Source organism: Topomyia yanbarensis, chromosome 2 (assembly GCF_030247195.1).
Source record: "Topomyia yanbarensis strain Yona2022 chromosome 2, ASM3024719v1, whole genome shotgun sequence".
NCBI classification, from domain to species: Eukaryota; Metazoa; Arthropoda; class Insecta; order Diptera; family Culicidae; genus Topomyia; species Topomyia yanbarensis.
This window is the reverse complement of record NC_080671.1, coordinates 460,205,563-460,228,171: the sequence shown is the minus strand read 5'-3', so window position 1 is coordinate 460,228,171 and position 22,609 is coordinate 460,205,563. Positions and strand designations below refer to the sequence as shown.

Genomic DNA, 22,609 nt, shown 5'->3' with positions numbered 1-22,609 from the left:
GTGAGCGGGATAATGTTGTTGCAACAACTGTAAAACTGCGTTCTAGTCAACACGAATCGCAGCAGGCTAACATCAGCAAAATGGATATAGTTGTACCCAAAATATTCCAAAACAAAATCTTCTCGAGCATCAAAAGACCGCTGTTATCGTACACATCAACAAACACCACATTTTCCACTAGCCGTATTCACTATTTCCCTTTCCCGAGGAAACGCATGGTAATTTACTACTATATTCAAACCGTTCACAGATGAAAACCGAATTCCGACGAGTCCTGTCGAACTACATCGACGAGCTGGCGTACAAGATTTTGTGCAACATCAACCGGGACATGGAACTCACCGGATTGCTCGAAGTGACACACAAGTACGAATCGGATGTGTTCAAAACACAACTTTACGGGCTCCGAGATATGCCGACACCACAGCTGTAATGAACCGATTGTGTCGTAAAATTATTTAGCCGATACAGTAATGTTTTATCGCTTTCAGCAATCCGAAGGAAAAGGCCAAAGAGGACAGCAAGCACACTGATATTGACTTTCCACTGCTCGGTTTTCATTTGGTGCTGCCAGCTGCTGTTAAGTGCCATCACTCAGCAATAAGGGGTTTATGGATAAGTTATGATCATTTCAGTGACTATTGTCCGACGTACGGCATGCCATACCGCCAGGATCACCGAGCTGGTAAATTAATATATCCGCCCCTGCCTTTATTTTGACATCTTCTTTATGTTTATTTCGTTTTTTCGCTCCCTCGCAGATCTACGAATTATTAGCCGTATCGAATGGAAGAAACGGAAGGAAATCCTTAAAGCCGTTTACGAGGAGCCACGCGAAAAGCGCCCGGACGATTCCGAGGACGACGAGAGATCGCACCAGTTTATCGATGTCGATAAAATTTATACGGAACACGCGGACGAACTGATGAAAAAGGAACGCACCAAGAAGGGCACCAAAGCGCTGAATCTGTTCGAGCACGACGTTAACATGAGAAGCCATCGCATAATCGCCGGTGTTTATTGCATCGATTATCTGGAGCAGCCGATACAGAACGTTAAAATCAGAAAGAAATCGTTACTGCGGACTGGTGAGTAAACATCCTCCCGATCTAGATACATCGTAATTGGTGTCGACTTTATTGATTCCATATTTTGTTATATTATCATACTTTATGTGAGGCATCTGCTATAGAACGCATTACAATAGCTTCATATTTGATGGGGATTTACAATTTTTGTCTGGTGTAGTCTGCTTCCCACTGAAAATTTGAATCGCAAATTTCGAAACGAGCCAGCAATAATCTGTCTCAAGGATGTGTGTTAATTAAATGCGGTGTTTATACTGCTTTGTAGAAAGAATTTGTCTCACAAAATGCTCTTAAAACAAAAACTCTCTTCTGCCCAATCTCGCTTTATGGAAGGTTACGGGAGATTCGTTGTGAAATATTCAAAACACTATTGCACGTAGTAACTACTACGAAAATCATTTCGCAACATTTCCAACAGTCCACAGTGCACAGAGGCGGATTTCCCTAAAAACCTGGCCAAAAGTCGAAACTATAATTATAAGTAAATTTTCACCAATGAATGGTTTTAATGGTTCCAGTGTATGCCAATAGCGTTTATAATGTATCGAATTTTAAATGGTGTGTAGTTTAAAGATAGAATTTGTTAATTTTCACGCAATAAGATATTTGGGTGTCTAGATGATGTAGATTTTAGGAAAATTGTTGTTATTATTCATTTCAAACTATGTATTTTGAAATAGAAACATAGTTATAAAACTTTGAGAAATGTGTGCGATTATTATTCAATTGCTGTCCGATGCACACATTTCTCAAAGTATTTTTTTTTAATTTTAAAAAATAAGCCAATTCTGCGACGAAATGCATGGAGTGAAAATTGACAACAAGTTTGCATGCAAATTGTAGTAACTAAAAAATGAATATGACAAAAATACGAAAACAAGTGAAATTCACTTAGATTTATTTAAATTGGATGAAGGATTAGATTTATGAAAATTTGTCCAAAGTCCATTATTACGATGAAGCGTCCATTTCAAAGTATTCGTTATACTTGGTCAGAGCATGCTTGTACTGCTTCCTGGTACAGTTTTGAGCAACCACGTTTTGTTGCCATGCTTGCTCACATACTACGACTGACAATCTTCAAACAAATTCGCCAAGCTGGAGTGTACGCCAAAGTGAGATTTCTTTCTTTTGAAATCACGGCATGAAATCCCAGTATTCTGTTGCACTACTCTACTGATTTTCGATCGTAGAATCCAGTCATATATTCCAGCTCTAGATTTGTTTTGCTTTGCATGATCAAACGTCATAGTTTCCCGTAGAGATGGGTGGGTATGGAATATTTCGTACCCGGACCCGGCCCGAACACGAATATTATTTTTGTAAGCTTACCCGAACCCGACCTGTAAATGGATTTTATAAAAATACAAAACCCGAACTCGACCCGTACCCGGACATGAAAAAGAATCCGAACCCGAACCCGACCCGTACCCGACCCGAAACCGACCCAAACCCGACCCGCACCCGCATTAAACAAAATTAAAAACCGTGCCCGACCCGATCCCGATTTTCAATCAATAAATTTAATCTACTTGATTCGAAGGAGTAAGCGAGCCCAAGGCTACATACCTGTTGTTGTTGATTCGTACCGACGCGTTACAAATTAGTGTGTTCCGTCAAAACTTTTCTCGGTGTAAAGTTGTTTATGCATTTTACTAAAAGTAGACTTTTGGAAATTGTTAAAAAGTTCACGAAAAGTTCACGAAAAACGGGAAAATTACCATTCGTGAGGCAGATTTCTCAGACACAGCCGTCATTAGAGGGCACCTTAGTAGCTCAATCAAACACGAAAAGTCATAAATAGAAGTGACGCATGTCCGTTTAAATCAGTTGTTGCTAATATCCAATACGAGCAACATCGTCTCCGGGCGATGCAATAAGCGCTATCGATTTTCGGCAACGTTGGCATTTTCACACACTAGCATCTAAGTGATTAAACTATATACGGTTAGTTTATAAATAGAGGTGACGCGTACACGTTCGAATCAGTTTTTGTTCTTATGTCGAACGGGTAAGATCATGGCGGCAGCGTCTGGACGTTACACTAAGCGGTAGACGCTATGCATTTTTGGCAGCGGTGGCCGTGTGCGGATTTTTCGGGTACCAGCACGGTGTCACAGAATGATTTGCAAAGTGGGTGGGTGGGGTGGTTTGGATTTAATTCAATATGGCAGGATGCGACTTATGTGTGCTGCTTGAGAGTGTTGCGTTGAAAAAAAACATTTATTTTTATGCATGCGTGTGCGTTATAACGTGTTAATCCATTTTTATGGCGCTTTGTAGCTGCGTAGGGTAAAGAGCATATTGGCTTTCATATTTCGGTTATATGTTTTTTATCAGTAAGGCATCTGACAACGTGCTTCTGTAGTTATTGCACTGTTCAGCAGCGTTGTATTTTATATAGGAGAGTACACTAAGGTTTTTTACGCGGTTTTTTGCGCGGTATTTTTTACGCGTATTTTGAAATTTACGCGGTTTTCATTTACGCGGCCTGTATCTCCCGCGTAAAAAACCTGAGTGTAATTGCATCGGAAACAATCACATTCCCAGCAGAACTTTTTGTTTTCTAATTTCAAACACTTTTGTTTCGTACTGCACAAAACGGAAAATTTTAAAACAGAACTTACCGTCCCAGCAACAGTTTAAGCGGGTGTTCTTTTTCGATTAAAATTCAAGCCATGTCTTAAGCGTTACTGGACTTAAAATTGTTTTCCCAGTTTATGCAGTCAGAGTATCTGTTCTGCTCTATGTACTTAAAACACGGTTCTAATCGCGTTTTAAAGTATACAACAAATAGAACGGTTGGGTATACCAATTTAAATTTTAAAATAAATCTGTTTTAAATTATGAAACAAACCGCTGTACTGAAGATATAATTATGTCATTCCTATTACCACATAAAACACCTATATAACATAAAACGCTGCAGAATTGGTTTATTAACACAATGTTTACACTACAGAGTTATAATACGTTATAATAATTAGCAACAAGAAAAATGTCACCTAGATAGCATTAAAACCCGTTTTAACTGGTAGTGCGAACGTTGTATAACAATGTAATTTATCAAATAATTTCATTTGTTCAACCACTAATCGATCAAGAAATACTTAACCTTAAGATTGTTTACTTAAGTTAATTAGTACATTATTGAAAATTTATAAGGAAAATGAAATTTCATATTTCATGGAGAATCTGTATATTTCCATTGGCGGGCGTGGGCTTCCTCATCACAGTTCTCAATATGAAACTTTTCTTTTGAATATATTCTCTAGTCAGACCAGCCTATTTTTACTAGATGGATCAGCCAAATAATGTCAATCACCTAGTGAGATACTTGATTAATTGTAATAATAGATTACCGTGAAATGACCTTCAATAAATTATGTTTTAATTGGGAGGGTATATAGCAAATTGTAATATATGAAAACAGGCGAGTCATCAAGAACGTGAGTCGATATGTGTGATAGATAAAATTCATTTGCACGCTCTTGAAAAAAGCTATATTTTTAATGTCACCGTGGTCGTGTCCTGTACACAACCCTATAATTTTTAAAGCGTCGATCAGCTCAATTGAATCAGGATCAACAACATCTATGACGAAATGTAGAAATTAAGTTAAAATAAAGTGACTAAAACGTAAAAGACTACAGGAAACATAGTATAGAAAATGAATAAAATGAACAAAATAAATTCAAAAGGAAAATTAAACTATAAAAAACAACAAAATACTTATCCTTTTATAGTCCCTTTTCAGAAACTAAATAAACTCTTGAGTCCTTTTTCCAAAATAAACACAACTCGCAATAGTCTTCATACACCGCTTGTCTTGTCCTGTTCAGAATGTAATCCCTCGCGTCTTTCTTCTTTACGGCACTCTTTCGTATTGGTCCTGGGAAGACAATCTCGTCTTTCTTGAAACTTTCTGAAGCTTTTCCCTTGATTTCACTCTGAAATGAAGGAGAACTTTAGATTCGCAGCAAATTGTTCAATATAACGTCACTTCCTTTCCAAGGCTTGCTGAGCAATGATTAAGGAACATTTCGTAAATTTCGCCAATTTTAACGCACTTCTCAGAGGCAGACCAGGACAAGCATGACGCAGCTGGTAACAGTATAATAGTTTTAAACAATATTTTTACGAATAACGAATCACAACCAACTTCTTCAAAAGCCACTGAAATTTTGGTTTACTGTCAAAATTTTAATAGAATGAGGAGCGCCGTAAAGTTGAACGAAATCCATAAGAATATATTAGGCTCCTCATTTTCGATAATTCTAGGTACCGAAACAAGTTGGAATGAGGATGTAAAAAGTGAAGAGGTTTTTGGTAGTAACTATAATGTTTTTAGAGATGATCGTGATTTACGACTAACCTAAAGAAAGCCAAGCGGAGGAGTTCTCATCGCAGTTTCATCTACATTTAATTCCGATCTTATTGTCTCACCAAAATTCAAAGAATTTGAACATGTATGGGTTAAAGCACATATCGCTGATGAAATCCACATTTTTGTCTCAGTGTACTGCAAATGCAAATCAACATATGAGATTTTCTTTCAAGAAGCTGAAGAAATAATCTCTAATTTTCCTCCAGAATTTAAAGTTCTTATTTATGGTGATTTTAATCAGCGCAATTTTATTCCTGACTCTGAAAATGAGAGCATTCTACTTCCTGTCGTTGGTGAAAACGAAACATTACATTATATGTTTGAGAAAATTGCATTGCTAGGACTCAATCAAAAAAACCATATAAAAAATCAACACAATCGTTATTTAGTATTCTATTAACAAACATTAGTGAATATTTCGGTGTTGATGAATATCATTCTCCCTTATGGAAAAATGAAACATTTCACACAGCAATAGAATTCTCTATTTTTGTGCACAAGAATCATAATTCCATTGATTGTGACTTCGAGGACGTCTTCGATTATAGAAAAGCAAATAATGAAAATATTAAACATAAATTAAGCAGTGCTAATTGGCAGTCCCTTTTAAAGAATCAAGAGAACATTGAATGTGCAGTGGAGATCTTTTATAATACTTTATGGCAAATAATACAGGAGGAAGTTCCACTCACGAAAAAACGACGAAATCATGCATCCAAAAATCCAGTTTGGTTTAACAAGGAAATTATTAATTTGAAAAATCGGAACCAAAAAGCTCACAAAATTTACAGAAAACACAATAATCAGGATAATTTGGAAAAATACCTCAACATTCGTGACCAACTAACTTTGGCTATTTATTCGGCACTAACTGTATATAATGCAAAAACTGAAAATGAGATCAAGTCATGCCCAAAAAACTTTTTTAATTACATCAAAACTAAGTTGAATTCATGCAACTTCCCATCAAAAATGTCTTTAGATGGGAAAGAGGGTGAAACTTCAAAAGATATTTGTAATCTCTTCGCAACATTTTTTCAAGAAACTTATTCTAACTATTCAGACAATGATCGTGACTTTGAATATTTTTCTTATTTTCCTGATTATTCAAGGGATGTTGGTGTCAGTCACATTAATGTTCAAGATATCTTGTCTGGTCTCAATGATCTAGATGCCACTAAAGGCTCAGGACCTGATGGAATTCCACCTGCTTTCATAAAGCATTTAGCAACTGAGCTTACGTCACCTTTATTCTGGCTGTTCAATAAGTCACTAGAATCTGGTATTTTCCCAAAAGATTGGAATAAATCTTTTTTAATACCTATTTATAAATCGGATAAAAAATCTGATATTTGCAATTATCGTGGAATTGCCATTCTGTCTTGCTTTCCCAAACTTTTCGAATCCATCATAAATAAAACCATTTTCAACCAAGTCAAACATAAAATAACAAATTCACAACATGGATTTTTTAAAGGCCGTTCAACTAGTACAAACCTTTTAGAATTTGTTGATTACTCGTTAAATGCCATGGATAAAGGAAATCATATAGAAGCTCTTTACACTGACTTCAGCAAAGCTTTCGATAAGCTCGACATTCCCATGTTAATATTCAAACTTGAAAAATTGGGAATCGAGATGAGACTCCTCAATTAAGTCGTATTTAACAGATCGTCAGCAAATAGTAAAATTCTATGAGATGAAATCTGATATAATTAAGGTTACTTCGGAGGTTCCTCAAGGTTCACACTTAGAACCTCTTCTTTTTATTTTATATGTTAACGACATCTCTCTTATTTTACTTATTTTTTATTTTTTTATGAAGCTATTTTTAGAAATTAGAAATAATAATGACTATAATGTTTTTCACAATGAAACACAAATCTTTTATACATGATGTTGTAAATGTTTACTGGAATTAAATGTTAAAAAAATGTAATCTCATGACTTTTAGCAGAAAACAAATCACGGCTTCCGTGTCAATTACATTAGGTAATCAAACCGTTCAGAAATGCGATAAAATAAGAGATATAGGAGTTATCTTAGATAAAAAATTAAAATTTGTGGAACATTACAACACAATTGTTCATAGAGCTAGTAATATGCTTAATTTTATAAAACGCTTCGGATATCACTTTCAAGATCCTTACACAATTAAAACTCTTTACGTAGCATATGTTCGGTCTATTTTAAAATATTGTAGTATTGTTTGGTCACCATTCATAAAAAAACACGAAGTGAGAATTGAGTCAATCCAAAAACAGTTTCTATTATATGCACTACGCAAGTTAAGATGGACAGTATTCCCTCTTCCAGCTTATGAAGCACGTTGTATGTTGATAGATATTCAAACATTGAAAGAACGTCGGGACTATGCTATGATCTCGTTTCTAAACGATATCGTCATGCAGCGTATTGACTCATCTTACATACTGTCAAAATTAAATTTATATGCTCCTACTCGTCAATTACGCAATAGAAATTTGTTCGCGATAGGTCATCACCGTACAGACTATGCTAAATTCGGACCACTAAACCAGATGATGACTGTGTATAACGAGCATTGTGAAAGTATTGACCTTACCATGCCCCGAACAAGTTTAAAACAGTTTTTCAACTCCTTACGGCATCATAGTACATAAAAATACAGGATAGTATATAAGCAATTAATATTTGTATAATGTAAGCATATATTGATTGACGAATAAATAAATAAATAAAATATTTTATAATTCGATATACTCCTTACACATTAGGGTGTCTCAAAATGACATCATGTTAAAAAAATCATCGGGCTCATTTCTTAAATGAAAGTTTAGGGTATTAGGACCACTTTTTTCTTCGGAGTGAGTTTTCTAAAACGCTTCCTACTGGTGGCGAATTTTGATTTTTTGAAAAATGGGTCGATTTTGGATAAAATTTCAAATTTATGCCTGTTGAAGTGGTCCTGAACTGTTTTAGATTTTTTTCAGCATTGTTTATTTTTCTGGAGATCCAAACGGAGAAGTTTGGTTAGTTAGTTTGTACAAATTTTGAATTATAAGAGCGGCAGAGCCATTAAAACTTAGGAAAAAGTGAAATTTTTGGTGTTTTTCAGTATTTTTCTTCAAAACTGGATATCTACAAAATTTTAAAAGTGCAGAAAAAAACTTTATATAGTTGATCCGAATACAGGGGCGTAATTTTGATGAAAAAAGTGTATAGCTACGGCCAATAAGGTATAACTTATTTAAGTTTTTGTGAAATAACCTTTTGACATTTTATGATATTCATAATAAATAACACTGCTCTACAAAATAAAACAACTTAAGTGGGCTTAGTCCGCATATTATTTTTCGGAAAATAGAAGGAAAATGATGAAAAATGGTGTTTTTTGCTTGTCTCTAGTACATCAGAATCGGTTTTATGAGCATTTGACGATTTTTTTTAAAAATTATTTTGTATACTAATAGCCACCTAGCGGGTTTGAAAATCACTAAAATTAAACAAATATGTCGAGTTAATGGCAAGTTATGGCGTATATTTGAAGGCTGAATTGATTGGCGTACTTACATTTTGTATATAAAGTCTTATTTTCATGTTAGGAACTTTGAAGTGGAGAAAAATGCAGAAGAGTGAGGTGAGTGTTGAAAAACTGATATTTACTCTTTAGATCACATAATTCCGAAATAGTCAAAGTCGGGGCAAATATCTTCGAAAAAGTTTTACAACAGAATACAGCGCATCTTCTGACACAATTGTTTTGTTGAAGATGCCTCCTAGATGTAATTATGGAGAATCAACTCCTCAAAAATAATTAGAGACTTGGCGTCATTAGCAAAGTTATCATTATTTTTATAATTTAAGTTACAAAAAAAAAATCATCAGATGCTCATTAAACCTCATCCTGACATACTAAAGACGTACAGAAAACGTCATTTTTCATCATTTTCCTTTTATTTTTCGAAAAAAAATGTGAGGTCAAAGCACATTTGAACTGATTTACTTTTTGGAACTTAAATAAACTCATACCCCATTAGCCGTAGCTATACACTTTCTTCAGCAAAATTACGCCCCTGAATTCGGCTCAACTATATGAAGTGTTTTCTGTACTTTTAAAATTTTGTAGATACCCAGTTTTGATGAAAAAATATTGAAAAACACCAAAAATTGCACTTTTTACTAAGTTTTAATGAATCTGCCGCTCTTATCATTCAAAATTTGTACAAACTAACTAACCAAACTTCTCCGTTTGGATCTCCAGAAAGAAAATGCTGAAAAAAAAATCTAAGACAGTTCAGCACCACTTCAACAGGCATAAATTTGAAATTTTATCCAAGATCGGCCCATTTTTCAAAAGATCAAAATTCGTCACCAGTAGGAAGCGTTTTAGCAAACTCACTCCGACGAAAGTGGTGCTAATACCCTAACCTTTCATTTAAGAAGTGAGCCCGATGACTTTTTTAACATGATGTCATTTTAGGACACCCTACTACACATAGTATTCATGCCTGCAATAAAGTTGTATTAAATGATAGTCTCAACAAATTCGTTGAAAACACGAAATCTGTTACTATTTGTTGAAAAATAAATTCTCCATAATTTAAAAACTTCAAAGGTAACGGTTTCGGAATTATGCCATTTGGACAGTAAGTTCGATTTTCACCAAACCTCCAGCAAGCCAAATTTCTGGCTACGTTCTCAATACATAGATGAACTGTACAGGGAGCTAATGCTCAAGGATAGGTTCATTATTGCTTCTAAAAGTAAATAATCCAGGATTTTTAATACTTTATATTGTGATTGCATTGTGTTGCCATTTTCCATTCCCCTATTTTTTTTCATTCACCTCTTTTCCCACCAGGAAAGTGATAAAAAGACATGACGAGGCACAAATCTCCAAATAAAATGGGAAACGGGCCAATCGAGCCAATATCGTCTAATTCCTGATTCCTGATACTCGATCAGATCACTACACATTTCCTCATCATATTTTAGTCCCGCCAGCCATTTAGTCCTCGGCACGGAGGAATACTTGGATTAATTCTTGGCGGAGATGCTTCAACCAGCCGGATGCCGCACGACCTCTAGGCTGGTTTTGTCCAGGGAAAGGTAATAGACTGTTAATTTTTTTTGCTTAAAGAAAATTAAGAATTTATATTTTTTATTCGACCCAAAAAATAAAGAAAATGTTCATAGAAGAAAGCTTCTGTCTATAAATTTCAGACAAGCAAGTTTAGTGTAATGGAACAAATTGTGCAGAAATTATCTGAAATTAGTCAGGAACTAAAAAGTTTAAGACTTATACGAACCATCAATTGGAATTCCAGGGACTGTAGCCAGCAGTTAATTAGTCCGACTTTTATTTTTTTTATTTTATGGCCCGCCTCTTACCCCCACACAAAAAAGCTCACGAACGGAGCCCCCTGGTAGTGGACATATCAGTTCTCAGCGTACATAAAAGGACAGCACAACAAAACAAAGTTACAAATCGCGGAAACGCTGAGAACAAAAAACAAACAATGCGAGACCGACGAAACACAAAATTTGACAAGAAGTAGCTACGGCGAGTACCCAGCGGAAAAAATTCCTTTTAAGGGTCCCATCGTAGCTTTGCAGGAAGTTTATAATAATTTAAATTTATTTATTACTTATTGCAAGAAAAAAATGCATTTATCAATTATTTTTATTAAAAAGAATGGGATATGACACTCGGCCCTCGGGGCCGGGATTAGGTTGACGTTTTTCAGAGTGATTGCATAACCTTTGTATATGAGAAAGGCAAAATGTTAACCAATTATTACTGAAGGAATAAGCTCGATTGGTGGTGAACGAAGTTTAAATTAAAAATTCTCCTATTTTGTTTTTAAAAATTAATTTCAATTGTGTTTGGAAACGAATGCGACATGTTATTTGCTTTAAATCAGTAGGAAGCTGGTTGAGTAACTTAGGTCCGATGAAAAAAAGACGTTTTTGACCAAGGTTCGTGGATACTCTGGAGTATAATAAATGATTGGTATGTCTAGTGCTGTAAGCTCGAATGCCTGTTGTAAATTCTAAATTGTTATGAGCAATAGTATTATGCAAAACATTGTGGATGTATAATTATTAATGTTTCAAAGGTTTTCTTCCATTTAATTCCAACATAGTGGAATTAAATGGAAGAAAACCTTTGAAACATTACGTACATTCCACTAAGACCTCCGTTCGCGTATATATTGTGTATATTATTGTTTGCCTATAGCTTTTCTAGATGAACGAAACAGCATATATTTTGTTTTTGATAGGTTCTAGGAAAGAAGGTTTTCGTTGAAATACGTCGTTAGTGTTTTTAAATCTGATTCAATGTCGTGCATAATATCCAGGCAGTTATTGTTCGGGTAGAACAACGCTGTGTCATCAGCGAAAAGACGAGGAGTTCTTTAAACCCGAGTCTACCTAGGTCATTGATATATAATTAAAAAAATGGGTAGGTAATGTCAGAGACATAACCGCAGTGAAGTAAAACACACTTAGGCTGTTAATTCAAATGCTGCAATTTTTGCTATCTTCTGCATTAAAAGCCAGCTATTTCAATATTTGTTATGATGTACAGTGCCCCCCCCCCCGCTGTTGTGGTGCATTTTACCCCATGCACAGGTGCGTTTTGCCCTGTCCATTTTTCAAAGAGCAATTTATAATGATTTTGAAAAATTGAATATTTTCATGTTCCTGAATATTTTCTAAGTGATTGTGATTTCAGAGTATAATGTTGGCTAAATGATACCATTAATTAAATTCTCCCAATTGATGGTCTATAGCTAAGTTATGATTATATTTTTAGAGGTGTATTTTACACCATCTACCTTTACATACGCTTGCAATACATTCACATAAATCACTTGCGACGCGTTTGTGCAAATGGAATCTTGGTTATACCTCGAAAGCTTCACACGTGCACCCGAGACACATGCGTGGCAAAATTCAAATGTTAGGTTTGTTCCATAGTTTCGAGTGGGTATTTACCAACTCGATTATTTTCAAGTGGACTACCTTTACTACTCACATTACTCACCGGCCCTGATTATTGAATATTTAATTACACATATGTATAGTGGGATCAAAATGTATTCGTTTTGCTGAATATTTTTAGAAAAAGGCCACTTTAGAGTATGGCATTTACAAATAAAGTAAATTAAGGGCCAAATCGGATAACAAATAGTTTTTGGACTTACTGTAAATTGTACTTACTCTACAGGTAAGAGCCAGCAGAAGGGCATTTGCGCGTGGAACGTCAGCATTAGAGAGTTAAGGCGAATGTCCAATACAAAATATGTTCAAACCTTCACCAAGCAGGTTTCTTAGCGTGGAGTTTTCGCAATAATCCTGCGATTGCCACGTATGATTATAACCAACAACGAATATAGTGCCAGGCAGCGATGCAACATGTTTTTTTATGAAATCTCTCTCTGTAGAAGTCTGAAAAAGTCTGTAAATGTCTCTAGATGGTTGTGTAAATCCTAGTTACACTAGAATATTAATTTAAAAATAGATTGAAATTAGAATACTATCAATGAAGGAATCGCTCGCAGTCGAATAGGGGAAACCGATGAGATTTGAAAGAGAGGAGAGTTGAAACAGCACCCATTACTAGCGAAACAGTACCGTTAGGGATAAAATAACATTGCATTTGTTTTATTTATATCGTGTCCACATACCCTCCAATACACGCCAACTACGTTAAATGAGTGGTTGAGTATTTACGGCAAACACACTACAAAAAATGAGCAAAAGTAAGTTTTCGTTATTTTCTTCAAATTGGTATAAATATGATATTAAGTGATGTTCAATCATGAAAATATCACTATTATGTAGTCTAAGAGTTAACATTTATGAATTGTATGCGTTTCTTTCTATCTTTGCGATGTTTAAATTGTAAATTATGGATCAAGTCTTACTTCTCGACCTAGGAGAGTTGAAACACCTTGTTTCAACTCTCCTCGATGATGAACTCCTAGTCTTATTGCAATGTTATAATTACATTAACGTCCCTGAACAATTAATAATAATCAAGATTATTTTTTCTTGAATTGCCAACAGTGATCAACATTCTCAATTTATTAGATCTAGGCCGTTTAAAACCACGGAATATGCGTTTGTTCTAATTGTTTACTCCTATCAGCTTCCGAAGCTTGGAGCGAAGTGACCACCCGATCAGAAGGGCATAACTGATTTATAACAACTGGACTTATTTATTTCAAAAATATTTTGAAGCAGAACATGTTATAAATCCGGCTGGTTAGTTGTTAAAATAACAAAAAATAAAACAAAAAGCTGGCTAATGGGAACAAATTTGTAACAAAATTTGATATGATTTCATCACAGTTAAAACTAAATGAGATTTTTTTTTCCAAAAGTATACGTCCTCTGTGACAGAACTGTATTAGATATAATCATCTAATGACAGTGACCTAGTAACAAACGATCAATTCATAAATTGATGGTCTCATAATAGATTATGTTATAATATTGATAGTAAAGAAAACTGTCCGCAATCCACTTTCAATTCAGTTATCTGAATATAACTCCAGTTGTTATAAATATCAACCATAGTTATAATAGTGTAATTGTTTTGTTATGCTCTTCTGATCGGGCATAATCCAAAATGAACTAAATGCTACCGACATTTATGCCAAATTACCTGTTTTCATAAACTCGTAGTCATAAATAGCATCACTGGTCATATCAACTATTGTAATAAATGTAGAATGTTCTAGGGTAAGTGGTTAGAAAATAATACATACCTAAATATATGATAAATGGGTATCAAATTTCTTGATTTTACAGTTATAGTTAATTAGTGGTTTGGTATAGTATCTTACTGTTATTATTGTGAGATAAGTGCAGCAATTCCTGCATTTGTAACCAAAATCTAACACAAATTTTCAAAACATTTGGCCATTTATACATAGATATACATTGTGAAAAATATCGATAAGAATGCATATCATTTTAAGGAATCATCTTAGTGTGAACGAATAAAAATGACACAATTTGACAACTTTTTGATAATATTTAAAGTAACTGGTTACTTGTTTCAACTCACATTCATTGCTGTTTCAACTTACCTTGGCATGAGAAGAGTTGAAACAAAGAGAGCACTGTTACAAAAATCAATATACTGATGCTTTGTTATTGATTTCTTTAATTCTTTAAAATTTAAAAATAAGCAATCATCGAATGACAGTTTTTTTCGATTTATCTAATAAAAACAAAAAATTGTTTCAACACTCCTCGGTCTCCCCGACAATTATTCTAGTACAATTTTGCTAAAAACTATTACTCTTTTAAAAGTCTGTAGATTTCTAACTACGTTTGTAGTCTGTAAAATTCCGACATGTCTGTAAATCTGGTATTGCTGGTGCCAGAACATTACTTTTAATGGAGCATTTCACTAGTTGAACTGCGAAATAAGTTTTTAAATGATTTTTCATTTAGCTGAACATAAAATAAACCGGTCTTAATGTGGATGTACAAATCCCGTCATACATGCAGCAGTTATACAATTAAACTGTGTTTATAACAGCATATACATAGATGATATGTAAAAAGTTGTCCCAGTTTTCGAGTATCAAATCAACGGCAGAAACATATTATACAGAATTCTGCCAGAAATCAGTCAGGCAACCGAGCAAATTTATCTTCAAAATTAACTTTTTCATTCCCAACTTTTTTCTAGTGTATGTAGGCTTTCAAAACTATTTTTCCTTGAAAACGGTGGGGTCAAGCAAAACGAAAAACCTTTTTCCATAAAAATAGGTGCTTTCCTTGCAGTGCTAGAAGCTGCTCAATTTTTACCTTCCAATGCTCAATACAATTCTCCTAAAATATTTACAATAGTCCAATTGCATGGAAAACGTAGCCAAAGACAGTACAAATTGTTAGGTTTTATCAGTTTTCAATAATATAGCAACATAACGGAGATATGTGAAAAAATAATTTTCAGTCGTTGACGTAAACTGTCTCTTACACCACTGCTTCTTCGGAATCCAATCAGACTGATTGCAATAACTTCAGTTCTAGAGCTGATCCTAGTACCTGTTAATACTCAAATGGAAGGCAAAAGTCACATTTATGAGCCTTACTTGATTATATATTATGATTATAGTTATAACTGTTTAAAATCGTTGTTGTCCACAAATAACATGGGCATGAATGGGTTAAAAATACATCTACACATGTCTTCAAAATGAAGACAAATCTTCAAATCTGGCATCTCTGCTACCGCTTGCAAAAAAAAATTAACCATATGATGAATTTATCTGAGCCCGCCACGCATAATTTTAAGAGCAAAAGAACGGAGTCTTTCGCACTCAACCACCTCTTCGCACGCGCACATTTGCAATCCGCGTATTGAACTCCGAAAAAGGAGCGTTCTGCTTTTTCTGCGATGTGTGCTGATCATTGTATGCACGCCACGCCTGTGCATCATTGGATGGAATGATGCCTGGTGGCAGTCATAGAATACATTCCAACCGAAAAGTTTGAGCTGACACAAAACGTAGGCAGTCCTAGCAACGCTCGCTGCTTGGTTGAATTTTTCGGACCAATCAGCGCAGATAATTACCGCCTTTACAAAATACATTATTTTCGATATCTAAAATAGACGTACATTTTACGGGATCAAATACAATATACATGCACATTTTTCCGATCAGATAGCGCAAAAATATAGAGATTTCGATCATTACAACGGAAGTTAATCGCATTTGAAAACTGGGAAAATAACTCAGAAAATTTTTTGAAAGGTTAGAAATATTCTACTTCAAAATAACAGTGACCCAATATTACTGCCTTAGAGCACTCCTATTTCTATTGGTCTTTAACAGCTACAAGAGTCTCCAATAGATACGAATTGGTTCCTATACGACAGATAGCTACGAATAATATGATTTGCTAATCCCCTGATACCATAGCATTCTAATTTCTTAAGTAGGATTGAGTGATCCAGAGTATCGAATGCTTTTTTTTAGGTCCAGAAAAATGGCACCAAAAATTCTTTTGCTATCAATTTGACTAATGATGGAGTCAATTAGTTCGGTCATTGCAATTAAAGTGCTGCAGCCCTGTCTGAACCCACACTGGTAGTTGTAAATTATGTTGTGTTTGTTCAAAAACTCGAGTAGTCGAGTGATGAGCAATTTCTCAAGAATTTTATTGAAAACGCACAATGTTGAAATTGGTCAATACTTGCGAGGTTGGTTTGGATCACCAGCTTTGAAAATTTGAATTACTCGGGCTATTTTTGAACAGTGTGGCTACCTTCCTGTTTGAATTATTAAATTAAAAGCTTTGGTTAGGATGTTTGCAAAAGTGGTACAGTTACTCTTAAGAATTCTAGCGGGGATCTTATCAGGACCACAGCTGTTATTTTTTTCGAGGCCTTTAATCAAAAGGATCTTGCAGGACGCAAGAAGATTGTTTCTTGGACGTTTTGTATATTTGCAATAAGATTTGAGTTAGGACTCGTGGGAATATTGTCAGCCAAATATTTGTCAATACTAGAGAAATATTCGTTGAAAACATCCCATACTTTTTTAGTCTCAGTGACTCTGATATCATTGCAAATTTGCCTGATGGGAATATCCGACTTTGAATGATCAAAAATGGTATTAATATTTTTCCAAAGTTTTGAATAAGTCGTGTTGGATAGAAGGTTTTCAAAGTACGCCTTTTTGCACCGCTTTTTCATTACATTAACTTTTTTAGTTATGCAGAAGAGCTTTGAGGTTTTCATCATTGGGGTTATTTTTTATTCTTATTCCGAAACTACATGGAATGACAAAACCGATCGTGAATTATAATCGCATGCTCAAAGATTTGATTATTTTTTTGAATAACTATAAATATTCCAGAACATTAATGGGGGGCTATAGCCCTCTTAGCCCCCTTGCACACGCCAAGAGATGTCACTTGCGAAGCTTGAACGACAGCCACCTTCTGGCATTTACAAGGAAGTTTAGGAGAGAAAATGTTACTGCTTTTCCTATACTTTGTAGGCACTCAGTAGATGGTTCATCTTTTCATTTCATAAACCATCACCACCATCATCATCAAATCAAAATATTAGTCATGGCAATTTGCCGTAAAATTCAGTATTGGGATTGAACCGAGCAATGCACAATGCTACAGACAAAATAATAACAGAAAGAGAATAATTCTTACGTAAACGCAAGCACAATACAATGCCATTTTGATTAGCCTATTGACCAAACTACAAAAAAGTCCCATTATCCCATTCCATGCGAGAACAAGACTAGCTTGAAGGGAGTAACATTCCTGCTTTCATATTCACATCACAGTTTCAAACTATCTGCGGAATAACATCATTGAATGTCTGCTTCCTATTTTTCCCACCTCCGCAGTGCCCCAGCCAGGAAAACTAACGAAAAAGAAATTCTATCAACCGTACCGACCGCCACCCACTCCACAGCCAGGGGTGCGCCGGCTGCCCGAGGAAATCGAAGCCGAGATCAAACAGATGGAGGAAAACCTCGACAAGCTGGCCCTGATAACACTGGAGCTGCCGGAGACAGTGTTCTGGTTCGAGCCGCCGATTGTATGCCGCTGGGAGCAGATGGAAGAAACACTCGAATCGGAACCCAGTTTCTCCAAATACCTGGAGAAGCACAAGCAGATGGTGCAGGCCTCCAAGGAGCGCAAAGCCAAAGCATCCCGAGACCGGCGGACAAAGTACATTGAAGATTTCAACATCCTCGATATTCCACCGCACGTGGCTCTCAGCTCAATCGTGTCGGACTTTGTAGTGCCAAAGCTGCCGGAAAATTATACGGTGAAAATTGTTCCACAGGACGATAAGAAAAAAAGCCAGCGTATGTTGAGCGGCGGGAAAAAGTCTCGCGAGAAGAAAAAGAAACTTAGTAAAGCACCATCCTGTACTGCCATAACCAATATCATTTACGAAACAAAACTACCCTCCTATATGTATCCACCAGGCTGCGGTAGCAAGATACTGAAAATTTGGGACCGTAAAAGCAAACAGTGCTACCCATCGCTACCGGAGGAAAGTGACGATCCGGGTGAATATGATGATTCCGATAATGATGGTGGAAAACCAGTCAGTAGCAGTCGAAAGAAGCAGTATCTATTTTCAAAGTTCATGAAAGATTTAGACGAACTGATTGACACTAAAACACCAAAGTTTGATTTCAAAATTGAGGAAATTGTTGCTACTGTGGGAAAAGCGGAGCAAGGCAGACATAGTATATTATTTATGCGAGCGGAGGAACGAGCGCGGGAAAGGGAACGGAAGAAGCCTGTGCAGAAGAGCAAATTCGACTCGGACGACGAAGCGGTTGACTACGGAGATATTCTAGAGGTGGGCAATTACGTTATGGTGGACAGGGAGAGGGAGTATGTGGGGAAATGGACAACCAGAGATATTCATGATGTGAAATTCAATGAGGACAAACTAACCATCCAGTTCCGGATAGGGCGGTTGGGGGCCATTGGATTTGCCGCTAACCGATATAGCAATTTGCCGTATCAAACGTGGGAACTGAAACCTGACATCAAGAAGTAAGATACAGTAGTTCTGTGCGGCTAAAATCGTTTCGCTGTAATCATGGTGTTTTGTTATGTTTCTCATTTACATTGCAGCCCGGGTAGCGCGATATTCAGTCTAACCGCTGCCGTTGTGAGCACGGAAATCACCATCACCGAGGCGGGATTCCGGGTCAACTCGCTGCAGGGTGGACCGACACAGGCATTGCAGGACTCTATCGGACAGGTTATGCCACTGCGAAAAATGATCAGTATGTTACGCTCGGCCGCGGTCGATCTATTTCCGGAAGACGACGCGTTCAACTATTCTGAGGGTTCATGCGAGAAGAACCCGATTATGGAGTCTCACCTGTACGACTGTATGGGGCTGCTGGTGGCAACACACAACTTTGGTTCGTCTCGCTGGAATTTGCTGTCCGGGTGTCGGATGTGTGTTCTGTTGATGCGCGAAATCGTTGAACATCGGCGTGTGCCGAATCATTCCACGTTGCTGGTGACTCCGCTGAAGGCGTAAGTAGCTTTTTTCTTAATTTCTGCTTCAAAGGCAAAAGAAGCGGTTATTTAATTGAAAATTATGGGGTAAATTGCACAAAAAGATTGTTTGGCCTTTTTACATTTCTTAGAAAAGAAATGTATAGGATTCGCTCAAACTTTGCAAACTTTTACCGAGGCCCGAAGGGCCGAGTCTCCTACACCGATTGATTCAGCTCGACATATTGAGACAATGTCTGTATGTGTGTGTATGTGTGTATGTGTGTATGTGTGTATGTATGTATGTACAAAATGTCATGTAATTATCTCAGGAATGGCTGAACCGATCTTAACGAAACTAGTTTCAAATGAAAGGCCCAACGTTACCATTTGGTACTATTATTTATTATACTATGTTGCGTTTCGGCTTCGCCTCATCAGAAACCGACACTAACACATTGTCGGAATAGATTAGCGCCGGCTTGACGCAAATCCCTTAAAACTAAAACACACTATGTGTTTCAATCAAACGACTGATCAAACGTGATGTCCCGTTCGAGCAGAAGTTCTGTTTATGCCGATGAGACACAAGTGAAGCCGAAACTTGTCTTGGCTTAGCAGGCCTATGCGAAAACACTATGCTATATTTCACCCTAAGGAGGAAAATTTGGTAAAACCAAAATTTCTCACTAGGGTGAAAATTTGTTGGTAAAAACCAGTCTTTGTACAGGAGGGCACAAATCCTTATTTCATACTATGTTGCGTTTCGGCTTCGCCTCATCAGAAACCGACACTAACACATTGTCGGGATAGATTAGCTAGAATAGATAAGGATTTGTGCCCTCCTGTACAAAGACTGGTTTTTACCAACAAATTTTCACCCTAGTGAGAAATTTTGGTTTTTACCAATTTTTTCTCCTTAGGGTGAAATATAGCATAGTACTATTATTTATGTTTTTCGATATGTTCTGAGATATGGGTGATCTTGTCAAAACAAGATGGGTTTTAAGCGAAAAACATTCTAACAAAGCGATCACAATCGCACAAACTAGATAGAAGTAATAAGCTTATGAAAATACCTTTCTAACAAGCTATAGATTGTCAAAATCCGTTTCCAAGCGGCGGAGGTTTTAAACATTTTGAATTTTTATTCTTCGCTTACTAATTTTCAATAAAGGAGACCTTTTCATACAGGGTATTGCTTTACTGGTGTTTTAAGGGCAAAACTAAACCGATTTTGAATATCGGGGTATGAAAACAGATCTACGTGATTCAAGGAATTCGATATTGAAAAAAAATTGTGAATTATCTCTATAATGAATGAAATATTTCTCAAAAATTATTATGTAAGTTCATTTCAAAGACAAAATAATATGTTCATAGTGAATTTTTTTCTAGAGTTCATGTATTTATACCTTAGATTAGGCATTGCATTCAATCGGGAGGTAAATAATGATGGTACATTAATACATAGATCATCAAGTAATTCACCTAGCAGTGAGATAAAAGATTTCTCATATAAATATACTCGCGGCATCACCGAAAGCAACTGTATTTTTGAATCCCAAACCTCTAGCGAAAATTAAGCTCTTTTGCAAGATTTAGGTTATTTATACTGGTCATGGCGTAAAAATTACTACTTACATTATTTATAATAAGGATGTAAGGAATCAATATATCGCATAATATATTTTTAAATATAAGGTCACGGCACTAAACATCATTTTCCATTTCTCACACGCCCCCTCTCCCTTTCTCACTTCCTTCGTGTTCCTGGTAACTGTCACGACTCACATATTTCTTGCTGTTTCTCTATCCATTGCTAAGTTGTGTGATAAGATTTTCTGATAACCTGAAACATTGATTAATGTGCAATCATGTGTGCGATGTAATTGTGGAGGTTTGAGAAGACGGTACTATTTTTTGCCTGCCGTTACTCTCTAAACAGATTTTTGTATGAAAAAAGCTTAATATTACATCCTACTTGGTAAATAAATTATTTTACAGTCCTGAGAAAATTTGCAATATGTTTGTATTATGAAAAAAAAACTATAACTATTTACAAATGTTCACACCCTCAAGATGAAAGGTGTATCCCTCCGAAACGTTGAACTATGGGTTGGTAGGCGATCAAAATTCGATAACTACATCAACTCAAATTTAATTCAGTTCTATTCAGAGCTTTTATATACACACTTAATTTTTTTCTGCCCAATCTCAGCTTTTTTCAAATCTTATGCCGAAATCTCAACAGCTGAAATCTCAGCAAACATTTTTTTGCCTGAGATCTCAGTAAAAGTGACGTTTGATAGCTGAGTCTCGGAAAATATTTCACCGAAAATCAGCAAACATATCTCACTTTACGGCGGCATCAGTTTTTAAATTTGCTGACTACACAGCTGTTACGAAATTGCCGAGCCGAATTGAGTGTGTACACTATAATTAAGGAAATTCGTGGCTCTCTAGAAAAATATTTAACTTAACAGGATAATATGGATGTTTGAAGATGAAAATTTTAAGAAGAAACATTCCACATGCGTTATTTAAACTTTTCGTATCTGAATTGAATTTTAAATTAATCATACGCTCAAATATGTCATGTAAAAAGTAAGAACATCTTTTCTGTGATGACATTATTGAAAAAATATATTCATTGCATTGGTATTATGAAGAATAACGGATCAAAGCCCAAAAATATCCACGAATTAGATCCGGGAAAAATAAGTCTCCTAAAGACCCCATGCTCGATGGGGGATACAAGTACAATGTTTCTTCTAACCTATCGTTGTCCATTTTTGGCTCTATACTCTATTCAATTGATGTTTCAACGACAGTCACAATTAGTAGAGAGGCGTTGGATGTACTGTGTACTGAAACGTTTGATCTACATTTTTGTCATACACATTACTGTGTAACAACAAATGAACACGAAGAAACGTATTTATTCGCAGAAAATTAAGACTTGTAATGTCAAGCATGCCTATCCATCTAGAGCAGTTTTATATCAAGTGACACTTTCAATGGCGCTTGCGTTTCCAACAAATTAAATACTTATCCTGAAAATTTGAACCATTTCTTTTTCGTAGTATTGGTTTGTATAGGACTCATTTATCCATATTTC

The 22,609-nt window shown here is 35.9% G+C and overlaps 1 protein-coding gene across 2 annotated transcripts in view; it reads left to right on the top strand.

The window, feature by feature from the left end:
• The window catches only part of LOC131685975 (dynein axonemal intermediate chain 7), a 102,170-nt gene that overhangs the window by 30,140 nt on the left and 49,421 nt on the right, over nt 1–22,609 (top strand). For both annotated transcript variants that reach the window (XR_009304901.1, XM_058970035.1), the window contains exons 4-8: nt 251–429; nt 492–685; nt 762–1,088; nt 17,859–19,032; nt 19,114–19,527. Coding sequence is in view for 1 of the 2 variants with exons in the window: in XM_058970035.1 (XP_058826018.1) it covers nt 251–429; nt 492–685; nt 762–1,088; nt 17,859–19,032; nt 19,114–19,527 (2,288 nt within the window). In the remaining variant the exon portion in view is untranslated. The remainder of the gene's footprint in view (nt 1–250; nt 430–491; nt 686–761; nt 1,089–17,858; nt 19,033–19,113; nt 19,528–22,609) is intronic.